We start from the raw sequence: 15,968 nt of genomic DNA, 5'->3' as shown, positions 1-15,968 counted from the left end.
GGAATATGAAGATGATTCAACATGTCAATACGAAGGGTGGGGATGCGTGTGAATCAACGCATGCAATCTGAAAGAGAAACAGCCTGTGTAGATGAATGATGGACACCACAACTATGCCAAGCCAAAGAAGTCTACTCAGGCCATTACCATTGTATATCAGTCATAACAGAGAGCTCATCGGCATGCTAATGTATACTGAAACATTATTGTATCTTCAATATCCTGATGATATAATCTAATCAATGGTGTTTCCATCAAAGCGTAATCCCAAACTAATAAATCTATTCAATTCACACACGCACGCACCCAATGTTTATTAGAGCACACCTCTCACTCCGAAAACAAATTAGAGATGATAACAGAACATATGTATGCTCAAAGAAAGTTCCACACAAACTGCAAGTGAAAGAAGGGGCCCATGATCCACACATTTCTGTCTGCCTTCTTCGATATCTACTCATAAACTGTTTGCCGTGAATTAGCTAGCCAGAGCAGAACCAGCAGTTCACATTTTGCCGATATTTAATCTTGCTTCGTAGCTGAAGCAGATAGGCAATCCTAAAACGAACGCAGAGAAATATCGTTCATTACTCGATCTGTATGAAGCTGTACTGAAATTTCAAACCCAAGATCTTCATGAAAAATTCGTCTGCAACAGATTCACAGTTCTTCATTTGAGACACTTTGATAACCAAAACCTTCAAGTTATGGCAGCACTTGAGAAAAGCCTCCAGAGTAGTGATTTTCTGATCAGCATTCAATGGAGACCTTATGGTGAAAGAAGCTCTCTCTAGGCATTCGATGGAAAATGCGGGTGTGAGCTGAGACAGAAAATGAACAGAAATTAGTACCCAAAAAGATTTAAGCAATAAACAAAGCAAAAAATGGTTTATAGAGGGCATACTTTTGAGAGGCTATTTCTATGTGATAATGCTGCAAACATAGCTCCTTGTAGCTCAAAGGCTTTAAGTTTAGGAAACCATGAGAAGAAATCTACTAAGTCTACTTCTGGAAATGGCTCCAGCTTGTCTCCTTCTCCACAGAATTCCACTCGCATACATAGGTCCTCGAGCTCGCTTGCATTGCGCAATGCTGTAATTATAGCTTCCCAACACCATTGTACTCCTCGAAGAGACAATGACTTTAACTCAGAGAGCCTTCCAACCTCTAGTTTTTTTACTTTTCCTGTACAAGTAGAGAGATTTTTATGCACAAATATCATGACTAGAAGCATCTTGATCATCTGATCCCAAAGACATGATTTTAGATTTTGATAGTTTCTCTGACTCTGAACAGTTATTATTATTATTGCAGGAAGAGAGCTTTTAAATAATGATTATGTAAAACTACACCCACAGGAAAGAAAGGAATATTTCTAAACTCTGCTCCGAGGGATCAAGCAGCACTGCCTAATTTTCCACCATTACAAAGATGCTACCTCTCTCTATGTATATAAGTAAAAGATACTAGAAGCCATCTCTTTCCCTTTCTACAAACCTTGAATATTAGCGATGGAGAGATGCCGCAAGCAGTGATCGCCAGAGACATGAATACATGAGGCACCTTGAACTTCAAGAAATTCCAACTTTGGAGCAGAAATGATGATACAACAATCACCAGAACCATAGAAATCAAGTCTACAACGCTTCAAATCAAGCATTTGATCCACAGCAGCATACCGTATCCCACTACATCCAAGCAAGGTAAGGTTAATAAGAGACGGACAAGCATTGAGAATTCCTCTTAAAGCCTGATCGTGCAATCGAGCTCCCACGATTTCCAGGGTAAATAGGCTTGAAAATGATGTCCAATGAGGCCTTTCACTAAGCTGAACACCCCACAGGCGCAATGCTTGAAGATCTGTTATACTTGCCAATTGGTCTATCTTGCACATGCTGCTATTTAATGGTTGTTTATCTGATAAATCGTCCACACGAATCTCTAAGTGTGTTAAAGACGTTTTTGTATGCGATATCCATGCGGCAAGACTTACCGATGAGAAAGAACAATAGACAATGAGTTCTTTTAGGGAGCTTGTAGAGAGAATCATCCGTGTTACAATCCTGTCCGTAAAACTGTAGCCTTTTTCATCACCGATTGTTCTGGGAAAATGAAGACTCGGAATCTGAGTCATGATTTCTCTCCACCTCCTGCAAACGCAAGAACAAGAAGCTATGTCTTTCGCGTTTTTTAGACTCGAGAGAATATGTTGCACTAGCGCATCAGGAAGAACGTCCACCAAACAATTTGCATTTGCATAATACATATCAACTTCCATAGTAGATGTTCGTGATGTTTCAGTCTAGACTTTTGAAGGAGATGAAGAGTTTTTTATTGTTTAAGGAAATTGATGTGATTCTGCTTTCTGTAAAGAACTCTGAAGAATATGCATATATCATCCAAGTTGAACTATTTCCGCACTTCCAGAGTAGTAAACATGAAGGACGCATGCACCATTTATACGCAGTTGAAGGATTTCGGCAGTTTTGGCGAAGTAGAATGCTGTTTCAGTTGAATGAATTCTGCAGTTCTAGAGATGTAAAACACAGCGAAAGCTGAAGGCTTTGTACATGCCGTAAGAATTAAAACTCAGTTAAAGTCAAAGAGGTTTTGCAATGCTGGCGATGCAAAATGCAATGTGAAAGCACAAGGATTTCTGCGTTTTTGGATTATCTTTTTCACTCCTAGAGATGTCGAAGTATTACTACACTTCGGCAAACGACATATAATCTGTGTTAAGGTTAGAGTATTCCTCCAGAAAGATCTCCAGCCGTTGCTGCATAATTAACAGGAGCATCATTAAAGCTTACTATCATAGATCAAAGAAGTATTATACCACTCAGAAAAGAATGCATCGATCTCAGTACGAATGTCTTAATTCGTTAATTACGAAAATGACGGAAGATGCAAAGAAAATTAAGCCAGAGCTTTAACTTGAGAAATCCTCAAAACGTCTAAGGACAGAAGAAGCAGAGTTTCAACACACACACACACACACAGAGAAGCCTGCAGGTATCTGCTTAAAATTCAAGTTTGACGATCAAGCCATAGCCGATTGGAGGGGTAGGAGCTTACCTTGGGAGCCGAAGGCGATCTGTCAAAAACCCCTGACTAGAGAAACACACAGGCGCGCAGTGAGAGAGAGAGAGAGAGAGATAGAGAGAGAGAGACATGTATGTATGTCTATCAATATCGTCTCCTCGTCCCTTCGAATTTTTGGCGGGAAAGCGCACAGAGAGAGAAAGAGGGAGAGAGCGTTTGATCTCCCGCCAAAACCTCCCTTTTTTTCTTCATCTTATTTTTCAAAACCAGCAAAAATAAAATAACGGCTGTCGCTTTCAGGCTGGCCGGCCGGTTTCACACGGACGGACGGCAAACGGACATATGCGTTGTGAGGTTTCACCGGCTACATTCATATTGTTTGTTGGCCGAGACCATAAACCGGTTTGGCAAGGCTCAAGCTGAACCGAACTGGCTTCGGCCAAGCAGGGTTAGGGGCTGGTTCTCTCTTCAAGTTAAAAAAGTCCCAAACCGGTTAAGCCGATTCCTAATTCTTGCTTCATTCATTCATTCATTCATTTTGGGTTCCGTTACTACCATCGGTTCTATCCCCATGTGAAACCAACTCATTGCTCGTGAACTTGATGAAAGAGGTTTTGTACAAAGAGAGAGAGAGATACATAGATTCCATTATCGTCTTCAGAGGTCAAATACGACTTATGAGACCAAAAATATTACATTTCACGTATGCAACAATGAGTGGCAACTCTTGATATTCAAGAACTTTACCAATGTATGTTGCAATTGAGGGTGTTGAGAGAGAGAGAGAGAGAGAGAGAGAGAGCCTATATAAAGAAGCTTAAAGGTATTCTCATGTGGAATTTTTGGATGTTAGATCATGTGGGGATCATTTCCTCAAATGTATATTAAGGTTTTTTAATAGAGAGAGAGAGAGAGAAGAGGAGAGAGAGAGAGAGAGACCAATGGATATAGGCTATAGCTCATAAATTCCACATTCACATCTAGTAAATTAAGAGGATACGTATGGAATAATGAGAGGTGAGAAAATTGGGTCTCTAGCCCAAGGTGTTGGGCTACATATTAGTCTACCAACTTACCACTAGGGTATGCTAATTACAATAAACAAAGAAAGAAAGAGACTTTTGTCTAGAATACCGAAGCTGCAACTATGTATAACTATTTATACAGTATATGTATACATATGCACAACACCTCTCGAAGATCCTCTATAGAAAACTTTCAGCCATCAAGCATGGAATGGGGAAGCCGCGCTCCTTTGTCCACAGAATTCGTGAAATGCCTGTCGGAAATATAACAAAACATGGCGCGTGCTCTTTAATGAATTTTAAGCAAATACACGTGTATTTATATGCGCTTGCCCGTGCCTCGTTCATAAGCAATTGCTTCCGTGAACAACGCAATGCTTGGTTTCGAAACTTCGGCCGGCCTTTCTTTTCATACATACAAATTAATGCATATGTGACAATCGAGGGAGAGGGTCGGAGTGGAGTCGGGGTCCGAGCCACGAGAAACCCAAGCTCAAGCCCGAGATCCCCCACCAACACACCATCCATCCATCCATGTGAATCCCCCCTATCCCATCCATCATGTATCTATCTATTTAATCATTCAATCACTGCAGCAAAAAATGTGTTAAAAAGAGAAGCCAATCCACACAGAAAGACAAACTAACTCTCTCACACACACATCAACTTGACCATGGCAATAGCCATAGCCATGGCCATGGCCCATCCCAAGCTTACTTCTTCTTCTTCTTCTTCTTCTTCTCCCTTCCCTTCCACTTCTTTTACTCCATTCCCTCTGTCCCACTGCTGCCTTTCGGATTCACACGACAGAAGAAGAAGAAGAAGAAGTCCCAGAATTACCCATTTAACCACATCTTTCACAGCAGCTCGGACTTTGAAAGACGCTCCTGCTTCTGCTTCACTCTCCGTTCTCTTTGCCGACACCGAGCCCCATGATGAAATGTACGCTTCTCTAACGCAAGATTCTTGTTGTTCCCCTCCCCTCCCCATACATTTCTCGTTAAGTATTTGCGTTGCATGTATGCATTGGGAGGGACTTCCATAAAAGGAAGTGCATAAATTCATCAGAGATTTAGACATTCTGAACATTAAACTGCAAAGAAAAAGATATTAATTGATATATTTTCTAATTTCTATCTCTATCCTGGATCATGTACCATCTAAAGCTTTTGTAACTATTCTCGATAAGATGTGTCATAAGGCGTTAAATTAAGAAATTAAACAAATCCTGGTTTCTCTGGCTTTCAAGTAAAGTTTAATTATGTTCTGATACAACTAGAATTCTTATTCACTTAATTGTTCATATTATTTCTAGTTGTTTCCCAGAATCTGACTCAGGGAACGTGACTCCTACTGCATCATATGCCGGCTTCCTTGAGAATGTTGACAAAGGAATAAGAAGACTTGAACATATATTTAGTACAGTGGATGAGGTTTGGCATTTCATGTTCTTTTATTTCTACCTTATAATTTTGTTCTATATGGATTGTTTGAACTTCAGCATACACCCTTGCATCAGGAACTTGTAAATGTTCATTAGAATCTTAGGTTAGATTTCCCCATGATAAATAGAGAATTGGCACTAATCCTGCCTGTTTACTATCCTATACCCAGAATGATGTGTTTCAATAGGTCAGAATCTCTAGTTTATCATGTTTCCTAGTAAATTGGGTTGAGATGAATAAATTAGAAACTTGGGCTTTAAGATGCACTATATCAATGCATACACTATTATGTTTATATATATATATATATTTGTTTGTTTTTCGCCATATCTGAATTTCACTATATAAATCTCTGTCCGTTTTGATGATGTGTGAAATCTAGACCTCTGAAGCCAGCCATATAAGATATCAAAAGATCCAACCTTTTAAGTCATCGATAGTTTGTTTTGAGTGTTTTTAAATTGTACCAATTATCAATTACGATCCAATTTTCAATTTAATCCTTTGCAATTCATCATGATTGCAAAACAAATATATGTATCATGGTCTTACATTTGGTTTCTACAAAATGTCTTCATGGGATCTTCATTTCTGATGCATATAAGTTAACTTTCACACGTGTTTGACATTTTTAAGGTTCTAAGTAAATTTATCTCTTGATTCCAGGACACATACAGTCTTGATGCACATACAAATAGTTTATACGACATTCAAAGTAAACTAGCTACATTGAGTGTAGAGTATTCTCACATGAAAGCTCTGCTACATTCAAGAGAGAACAGCCTCAACCTTGCTCTTATTGAAGTAGAACAGTTGAAAAATGTAAGTACAAATGAAAATTTCTCTTCAGGAGACAGGAAACTCAGAAAATGTAAGTTCGAAAGAAAACAACTTTTTGACAACAAAATTTTGATTTTATAAGAGTTTCAGTTCCGTTTTGATTTCACACGCATATATGACAGGAATTGGGAGATGCAGAACAACGAATTTCCTCCTTGAATATATTCAAAGAAATAAATGGGACAAGGCAAGTTGAAGAGATGTCAAAGTTAGAAACTTTATCACAGAGTAGCTTGCAGATTCTAGATAAACATTTGGTTGAAACTCAAGTAAGTTCCATATGTGGAAGTGTTGTGAAATTAGTGCAATGAAGACTATGCATGTGTAGAGTTACATTTATTAAAATAGTTCCATGAAGACTACATATTTGTATTTATGCATGCATAGACATACATTCACATGTGTGTGTATACATACACATGTTCATGTCTAATGGGTGTAAGTATCATCGTGTGTGTGCGTCTAATTGTATACATCTGGATATTTGTGTATATAGAAATAATCATTGTGATTATATATCTAGAAATGTCTGATATTAATTTCCCTGTATGTAAGGTTTTATATATGCTCGTTTCCTTTTACCTAGGCCTTGAAAAGCACAGAAGAAGCGATTTGGAATGTTCAAGGAAGTATTATGTGCACACAACAAAATTCAACTATTTTCAGAGTCATAGAAGTGTTACAAAAAGATGCAGCCCTCTCCTTTCAGGTGCTTGCATTGGCTAACGAGGTAAAACCCCATGCTGCAGGTTTGTTGAATCGAAGAATTTTCTATGTTTCTCTGCTGAACATGTTCAATGGCTCATAGTATGGTAGTTTATTAGTGAATATGCCAACTCTCAGGAACTGAATCAGGAGAAAGTTGCTTCTGATAATTTGCGGTCAAAATGGAAGGAAACAGTTCTGGAGCTGAAGGAAAAAAGCTCGCAAGTAGCTGAATTGAGTGAAGAACTAGCAGATACAAAGAATTTTAGTGAGAAAGTCTCAGAGGTAACTTATTATTTTATTGAACATTGTGTGTCGGCGGAGTTTTATTTCTATAGCAATATAGTTGGCGACGGGGTCCAGACCGCCATGTCCATATTGATGGTGAGTTAGGTGAGAGTGGTTGTCAATTGCTCTTGAGCCTCTAATTATGTTTACCCTGATCGTGCAAATTCTTACTCATCTCTCTGGAGGGCACTAACCTCACTAATGCCTTTATAGGTTTAAATGTTAGATACTTATGCAAGCAAAGAGATTACATATAATAAGACTAACCACACTTCAATGGGTGAGTCACACAACACATACAATGAAAAGAGTGATTAGTGATTGTCTAAGTAGCATTTAACGCTAATTTGTCACGAACATGCCAAGCGTGAACTAGGTCGAAAGACCATTTCGATGGGACATAGATATATGACGGATTGCTGCCTATGAAAAACTAGCACCTAATCTCAGGTCAATGACGACCAAGGGCTGGGCTGGAGGGAACCACTATAGATGGCATCTTTGTGAAAATACTGCTGGACCTGCGGCCTTGATTCCGTAGTATCATGCCGCAAAGAAAGCATCGAAAATTCTAGTTTTCTACCGCGCGGTGGAGGCAGTGGCCTTTCTTTCGGACTTAACCTTCGCAGAAATCTTTGCCAATAGGACTGGTATCGGCACGAACGATAACATCTGATTTGTAAGCTTCGTGGCCTGAAAATAAATCGACGGTGCTGACCACGGGACTCGTTATCGTAGTAGTGGGAGGGAGCAAGGCAGTGACAACTTGGGGATTTTCATTGAGCATCCCTTGACGGCCGAGGGACGGAGCACAGATGATGGGGCTACGAGCGACGGATGAACTTGGAGCTAGATGTGACAAGGCTAGGAACTCTAGATGTTGTGAGCGACATGAGGGCATGAAAACAGAAATAAAGATCAAGGAGACAAAGATGAGGCGAAACGAGAATACTAGATTGATGTGTCAATGATTGGTGTTGAATCCCTTGAAAAGAAACCAAGGATGTTACAAGTATTTATACAATTTCCGAGATTGAATATCTCTAGAATATACTCGAGAATATATCCGTTTAAAATATACTATAGAATAATTCTAGAATATACTAACGACTAGAATATTCTCGAACGTACTATACACTAGACTCTACAATATATACAAGTTCACAGTCGAATGTGGACAGTTCACAAGAGTTTCCATATGGTTAACACAACACAATGTATTGTGTGTTAAAAGTCAGAGGTTCGAGTCTAGAGTGTGACATTATCCCCCCTCTTACGCCGCCTACCCACCGGTCGTTGTCTTAAGGGGATATTGTTGATGAAAATCTTAGACCACCTCCAAAGTATTTTGAAAATCCTAGACAAGGAGTAACCCTTCCAGAATAGGAGGTATTGAACACTAACGGGCATGAGCGACCATGTGCGGTCCTCGCCCAGGACTGGAACACGAATACCAATGGGCATGAGCGATCATTTGTGGTCCTCACGAGGAGCACGAACACCAACGGGCATGAGCGACCATGTGCGGTCCTCGTCAGGAACTGGAACACAAATACCAACGGGCATGAGTGACCATGTGTGGTCCTCACGGGGAACACGAACACCAATGGGTATGAGAGACCATGTCGGTCCTCGCCAAGAGTTGGAATACGACCACCGACAGGCATGAGCGACCATGTGTCGTTCTCATCGGGAACTGGAACATGAACAACAGCAGCCATGAGCGACCATGTCGGTCTTCGCCGGGATCTGGAACACGAACAATAGTTGGAGTGAGTGACCATGTGTGGTCCTCACATGGAACATGAATGCCAACGGGCATGAGAGACCATGTCGGACCTCGCCGAGCGTTGGAAGACGAACACCAACGGGTGTGAGCGACCATGCGGCCCTCACCAAGAACTAGGACACAAAAGGACGTGAGCGACCATGTGTGGCCCTCATTGGGAATTGGAATGTGAGCGACCATGTGCGGTCCTCATCGAAAACACGGACCGGCGTGAGTGATCATGCGGCCCTCATCGAGAATTGAACACGAACGGGTGTGAGCGACCATGTGGCCCTTACGGAGAACTGGAACACGAACGGACGTGAGCGACCATGCGGCCCTCACAGAGAACTGGAACAACAATGGGCGAAGGAGTGCAAGTGAAGCAGTCGACTCGATTTCTTCTATTATGAGAGGGTAAATAGTCGAGGTTGACCCAAGACACGACACAAATGGTAGCGCTAGCGAGAAACCCACGTGATCCCCACCATGAAAGTGTGCGGTTGTGACCCCCACCGAAACTAGAAGGTGAGCTATCGAAATTGGTCCTCGCCAACAGAAAGTGGTGTGAAACTTGAACTATAATGTAGTGCAAGCAAGCAATGACCCAATCCCCACCAGGAAAGTGAGCGGTTGTGACCCCGATGGGAATTGGAAAGGTGAACGATCGAAAGCACTCCTCACCAAAACCGTGATGCAAAATGATACCTAAAAATCATGACAAGTAGTGTTGATGACGACAATGGTTGGGCGAAGAGGTGTTGAAAATGATGACGTCGAAGACAAGGATGTTGATGACGGTAACTCTGGAAGCAAGGACGGTGATGATGGTAACTCTAGAAGCAAAGGCGGTGACGAAGACGGGTGGTGCTCCCAGTTGGAAGGGATTCAAACTGTCACGGACATACCAAGCGCAGACTAGGACGGAGCATAGATGATGGGGCTACAAGCGACGGTTATACAAAATTGGGGAAAGTGGGTGAAATGGTTGTTTGGTAGTTAAGTGGCTCTTATACTACCAAACAGGTGCAATAAACTAGGAATAAGAGGGAATATCTTGAAAAAAGTGGAAGAGAGAAAAGGCATTTGAAGAGTTGCAGATTCTAGAGATATCTAGGAAGAGAGAGAATGTACAACAAACATAATAAAGATGAAAGAGAGTGCAGGTCTAGAGCTGCAACCCTCCAACAACTGTCATTTCGGCCCCCAATTTCTATCAATGATTGATAATCAATTTTCAAACATGAAATACTACTCGATAGTTTGACAATACTTGAGTTGTTCACCAGAAATTGTTAATGATTTAGAGGGGAATATTCCTTCTCTCTTACGTTTCTGCTAAAAATCAGTGGCACTTTATTGTTTCATCAAAGCACGTTACTTAGCACTATGTTTTAAATATTGGGTTTAGGACTGTTGTAGGTCACTTTACAGTCAAGAATTTATATGAAGTAGGCTTTCCATAGTAAAGTTCATGTCTGGCTTCTAATTTCCTGTTAAGTCAGACAAATTTGCTGAGAAAAACTTGGCAATGTTTTTGCTTACAAAGATTGTCCTAATATAGAAGGTTGAAGTGGTAAAATTGATTGGTATCCTTGCATAAATTTGATATACTTATCTTTTTTATATTAAAGCATTGTTTATTTATTTTCATTGTACTTTATTAAGACATTTATGAGAATAGAACCTGATTTTATCAATATTGGATTTCTTTTGCAGACACTTTTGAGGGCTGAAGACAAAATTCAAACTCTCAATCAGAAACTTGTTAGTACTGAACAATCATTGGAAAAAGAGAAGAGATCTTTGATTGGAGCAAGAGAAGGACTAGAGAAATTAGATAAAGCTCTTGAGGATGAAGAATCTAAGGCGGAAGATCTTTTCAAGGAGATCTCAGCTTTGAAGGCATGTTTACGTTTGCTACCTGTCAGTTTGGGTTAAACTCATTTTAGTGTTGCCTGATTTTAGCTATAATATTGTTGGCATTAAGAACAAAGGGCCTTTCCCAATTTCTCTTGCATAGTATGATTAAGGCTTCAGTATAAATGTAATTACACATGATTAAAGGAGATTTCATCTTTGATGAAGTGTTCATGTGTGCCACCCGTTTATTTAGGGTTGGATCAATTTTAGTCTTGCCCAATTCTGGGCATTGGATACCAAGGGCATTTCAGAATTCTTCTTTCAAGGTGATTTCGTCTTTTAAGGTGTGTTGATGTTTGCTACATGTCTACTTCATGTTAATGCTTGTTAAATAGTTTTGCCTGATGTACGGTACAATATTTGGGGCAATAGGAAGTGAGGACATTTCCATATTCTGCTTGCAGTAGTTTCACTGAGGAACAGTATGTATAGGAGCAGGTAACTCTTCATTGTAAATGTAGTCAAACATGATGAATAAAAGGATTATGTGACATTCATTCTACGTTCTGTATAATGTTTCATTCTGTTCTGTATATATTATGAGAATGAGGAGCAAATCATAATTAGCAAATGAAGTGATACAAAATCATTATTGTGTTTCTATCATTTGACTATATGCTATATGCCTGCATGTTTTAATTACCGATTGCAGGAATAGCTTTATGAGTAGCTTTGTTGAACCTTTGGGATCAGTATTAGCTTTCTAGGGCATAGATTCTACTAAAAAAGCCACTGTCTTCACAAGCATTCTGTTTATCAAATGTTTTTTAATGTTTCTAGGTACAATTGGAGGAAAAAGAAAAGAGAATGCAAGAATTGACACAGGAGGTGATTAAGAACAAAGGTTTAGGAGAAATAGCAAAAAGAAATCTTGATGTAAGGACATACTTTTTTGATAATTTGTGCTCTTTCTGCAAAATTGTTTACATGATAACTGGAAAGGTTTCTTCTAGGCGCTACATCGATCAGAGAAACGGGCAGACCAGCTGGTAGCACAGTGCGATGTTTTGGAAAACCAATTGAGGTCAAGAGATGCTCTATTACTAGAAATCAAAGAAGAAGCTAGCAAAAGTGCAGAGTCCTTACGATTTGCATCTCAAATTAAGAAGGTCAACCAATTGAGCATGCTCAGCAATTAGGATCTAAGTGTCTCTTCCATAAATAAGACGATAATGACAGCCGATAACTCTGCCTGTTTTCTTTGCCATAACAGAAAATGCTTTGTTAACATGTAGGATCTTAATGATTCTCGAGAGCGAGAGGTTGAACTGAGGCAAAGGATTGAAAGACTGCAATCCTATGTTGAGGACTTGGAACAACAGTTGAAGGAAAATAGTCGAGCTGTAAGGGCAGAACTGGTAAGGAATATGTGGAGCTTAAATTATGCTTTGTTTTCTTCACTTTTTCTAAACATAAGGATGTCATTTGTGTCTTTAATTTCGGCATTGCACCTCTCGAATAGGTTCTTGATGGTGAATTTATAACTCTAGCTAGAACAAGAGGCATTGCATCACGTTATATTTTCCATGTAATGTGTTGTTTTACTAGGCTCTTCGACAAGTCGAAAAGAGTGCGAAAGATTTGACCACCCAAGTAAACATTCTCAAGAAGGGAATACAATCGAGGGATAACGTGATCAAGCTAATGCAAGAGAGAATAGATGGAAACATTCATGTACTTAAGAGCGCTTCAGCAGATAGAGAGGTAATTCTCCCCTCAGAAATAAAGAAACCTAAGCCATTTTCATTATTATGTACATCTTCCGGTTCACATCTTAGGGTTGCATATCCAAGCAAGTGATGACCAATGCAACGAAATTTGTTTCTAATGACAGGCCATGAAGAAGATGCAAATGTATATCACTGAACTTGAGTCAAAGTTGAAACAATCAGTGTCTCTTTCAACACCGGAACATGCTCATGGATTAGAGACGAGTTGATAAATCCAAGATCCCATGAAAAGGTGTAGCTGTAAAGCCGTGTTTCATGTTAGTTTGACATTCCAATACATTTGATGACTGATTTGCAATTACTTGGACAATGAAAGCATTAGATTTTATACAACTATCGTTTGTACATGGTTGATCCATCCCCATCAACGGCGCTAATGATTCAGACATGGTAGGTGATGTGGATACACGCAAGTCCATAAATCAAGTGCATCTCATGTGTATGTTGCTGCATATGCAACTTGATGAGTCAAAAAGTGTAGCTAATCACTTGCCTTTACAGGTACTCTTTCACAATTGTAGGACTTTGGATTATGTTTGATGATAATCTTAAGGCCATCTTCTTGTTAATGACCTTGATTCATGGGAAACATTGGCTGTTTCACTCTTAAATAACCCTAATCTTACCTTTCATGGCAGAAGGGGTTCTATTTTGAACTAGGAAATTAAGAGGAAAAGCTAGTGGAGATGGAAGTGGTTCAATTGGTACAAAAAGAACAGAAAAGAAAAATGGTAATATACAAAGGAACAAGAATAAAAGGAAAGGCAAGGCTAAAGTGACTTGTTATTTGATGAAGAGAGATAGAAGAAAACATAGAGAAGAGAAAGAGGAAGAGAAAAGAATGTTATAATATATACTATTATGGGAACAATACAAACTTCTTAGGCTCCAAACACAAACACAACACCAAAGAACTCTTCGTCTTTCTATGACCCTAATTGATAGTAGCCTTTTCCTTATTCTTTTCGGCAAAGGAAGATGGAGAAAACAACTTTGGCAAAAGCTTTATCAAACCAATCTTCCAAGAGTGAGGCATTTCTCGTGATGTCCAAACCGGTTGAAATAAGATTGTAAAAGGCCCCTTTAATGTAATTACGTATTTACTTAAGAGTTAATTTGTTAATTCATTCCACCTAATGCAAGACTCTAGACCTTGATGGCTCCTTTGTGAACAAGGCACTAGTTTTCATTTATTCAAAAGAGCATACAAATTACCTTTAATATGTAAAGACAATTTCTTTGTATAGTTCATAAATACATTATGGAATTTGTTTGTTGAATTGGTGTTACCTTCTCCATAAATAAATTATGCCAAGCATTTTTATTAAACTTCATCTTTCTATAAAGCCCTTCCTTTTACTCGATTCGTGAGATCATCCCTACTTCATCTAATCCACTCCCATCAATGTAGCCACTAAATCGACCATCCATTTGAAATCCATAACCAAAGGGTAGGTCGGGTGTGATTCATCTCTATGTCACACATTTGAATGCACCTGGCATGGCTCAGAGGGACATCGTCAATGTGATCGATGGGGTGAGAGGTGTTGTCGCCGGTCTCGATGAACCTTAGTTGCGTAAGCTTCTCACGAGTTGAGAACCATTCTTCATGGTTTGTCATGTGATTAGATGCGTTGTTGCGGTAATCCGCGAGTATGTGTTGAAAGGGGGGCAGGACCACGAGGGTCTCGGACGAGGAAGAGATGGATGTTGAGAAGCCGACTCTCTCTTGTCCCAGCTGCACCCGTTGTGGTGCAAATCGAAGCGATTCCGGACGCGTACCGGAGGCTACCGAACACGAGAGAGGGAGAGACCATGCGCACAACACCGACTCAACACACGCCTCTTATGTACAGGAAACAAAGGGGGAGAAACGCATCCAACACCAAGTAGAAACACAAATATGCACAACCTTTCGTATATATAAGTACAAGAGCAAGATACAACTCCGGCTTCGAGCCAGACCAAGGTAGGTTAGGTTACAACAGCCGTCTGTTGCCAAGCCGCCGATCGGGGATTTCTCGGGCTCGTCGCGCCGAGCGGGGTCTTGCACAGGAGATCGAGCAGAAGCAAACCCCACTAAACATACAAGCTCTCCATCGGACTAAACCCTAAACCGACACGAAGGAGAAGAAGAAGAAAGCTGCCAAAATGAAACCCTAAACAAAATAGGGTGAAAAGACCAAAGTACAAACCCTAAGGGAGTAAGAGAAAGATGAAGACCAAGAACTACCAAACCCTAAACCTAATGGTATACCCTCCTAACTCAAAATGGGCAACCCCTCTATAAGGGACCCTCCCTTCCTTTTATAGAACAAGGAGAGGGATGCGTTACAATGTGGGATAAATCCTGATTTACATGGGATTCTCTGTTCTGACTTAACTCCTAGTTGGCGCCATAAAGGCACCCCTATTATTCACACATTTATACAAGGGTACGGGCACATGATGCACTTCGCCGATGCTTCTGATATTCCCTGGTCTCTCACCATGGCCCATAATCTTCACGATAGCGCAGGACGGGACTTACCACAACTCTTTCGACTTTGAGGTGCCCAATCCCATCCGATTCGCCTTGTGTTTTATCACTGAGTCAGCTCACACTCTGTGGTGCCAGAATTGGCATCTAGTTTGAGGTTTCGGTCGAGAGGTGTTGCCACAGACTTGTATAACAAGTTGAGAATGTAATGCCGTTGGGAGATCATAATCCCGGTTGGAGTTCGAATTACCTCGATGCCAAGGAAGTAGTGGAGCTCTTTCATGTCCGTCATCTTGAATTTGTTGGAAAGGAGGGATTTGACCTTGTTGATGTCGACTAGATGCTCACCTCCAATGACCATATCATCCACGTATAGGATGATGACGATCGGACTTTCGGAATCGCTTCTTACATATAGAGAATTGTCGGATTTTGACATTCGGAAACCGATTCGATGAAGATATTGTGTTATCTTCAAGTGCTAAGCACATGGTGCTTGCTTAAGGTCGTAGAGGGGCTTCTTGAGTTGGCATATAGCTTTCGGATGAATGTTGGATTCGAAGCCGGGTGGTTGTATCATGTCCTCCTCTTCTAATTCGCCTTGAAGAAAAGCGTTCTTGACATCCATCTGGAGGAGGTGCCACCCTTTTGCTGCTGCAAACGCTATCACAGTTTGCACGGTTGTCATCTTTGCCACCGGGGCAAAGGTCTCTTCATAGTCGA

The 15,968-nt window shown here is 40.4% G+C and overlaps 2 protein-coding genes across 5 annotated transcripts; one reads left to right on the top strand and one right to left on the bottom strand.

The window, feature by feature from the left end:
• Positions 1-265: 265 nt before the first annotated feature.
• On the bottom strand, positions 266-3,146 carry LOC147858907 (F-box/RNI-like superfamily protein). Its single transcript, XM_087326502.1, has 4 exons — positions 3,076-3,146; positions 1,498-2,776; positions 905-1,185; positions 266-821 (listed from the first exon to the last, which is right to left on the bottom strand). Exons 2-4 carry the CDS (start codon positions 2,276-2,278, stop codon positions 588-590), a joined length of 1,296 nt encoding a protein of 431 aa, XP_087182628.1. The 5' UTR covers positions 2,279-2,776; positions 3,076-3,146; the 3' UTR covers positions 266-587.
• Positions 3,147-4,688: 1,542 nt separating this feature from the next.
• LOC147858906 (uncharacterized) lies at positions 4,689-13,095 on the top strand. Of its 4 annotated transcripts, none has more exons than XM_087326490.1 (12): positions 4,689-5,009; positions 5,383-5,500; positions 6,179-6,334; positions 6,475-6,621; positions 6,939-7,082; positions 7,196-7,342; positions 10,833-11,018; positions 11,817-11,912; positions 11,990-12,145; positions 12,293-12,394; positions 12,585-12,740; positions 12,871-13,095. In XM_087326490.1, the coding sequence occupies exons 1-12, from the start codon at positions 4,741-4,743 to the stop codon at positions 12,973-12,975; spliced, it is 1,782 nt and encodes a 593-aa protein (XP_087182616.1). In that variant the 5' UTR covers positions 4,689-4,740; the 3' UTR covers positions 12,976-13,095. The 4 variants fall into 4 exon arrangements, with proteins under 4 accessions (XP_087182616.1, XP_087182615.1, XP_087182618.1 ...); XM_087326489.1 differs by having other exon boundaries at positions 4,692-5,009; positions 12,272-12,394; XM_087326492.1 differs by lacking the exon at positions 5,383-5,500 and having other exon boundaries at positions 4,697-5,009; positions 12,272-12,394.
• The last annotated feature ends 2,873 nt before the right edge of the window (positions 13,096-15,968 follow it).

This window comes from Azolla caroliniana, unplaced genomic scaffold (assembly GCF_043228905.1).
Source record: "Azolla caroliniana isolate FFs.n. ecotype wild unplaced genomic scaffold, voAzoCaro1.0.p SCAF_10, whole genome shotgun sequence".
NCBI lineage: Eukaryota > Viridiplantae > Streptophyta > Polypodiopsida > Salviniales > Salviniaceae > Azolla > Azolla caroliniana.
The sequence above is the reverse complement of the archived record's forward strand: the minus strand, read 5'-3'. Positions and strand labels throughout refer to the sequence as shown.

Bases quoted from the DNA above. Each gene is read 5' to 3' on its own strand.
- LOC147858907 (XM_087326502.1), bottom strand. From the start codon at position 2,278: ATGGAAGTTGATATGTATTATGCAAATGCAAATTGTTTGGTGGACGTT. The intron at 1,186-1,497 runs GTTTGTAGAAAG...CTACTTGTACAG, and splicing joins CTCCATCGCTAATATTCAAG to GAAAAGTAAAAAAACTAGAG. The intron at 822-904 runs GTATGCCCTCTA...TTTCTGTCTCAG, and splicing joins ATAGAAATAGCCTCTCAAAA to CTCACACCCGCATTTTCCAT.
- LOC147858906 (XM_087326489.1), top strand. From the start codon at position 4,741: ATGGCAATAGCCATAGCCATGGCCATGGCCCATCCCAAGCTTACTTCT. The intron at 6,622-6,938 runs GTAAGTTCCATA...CCTTTTACCTAG, and splicing joins AACATTTGGTTGAAACTCAA to GCCTTGAAAAGCACAGAAGA. The intron at 12,146-12,271 runs GTCAACCAATTG...GTTAACATGTAG, and splicing joins TTGCATCTCAAATTAAGAAG to GATCTTAATGATTCTCGAGA.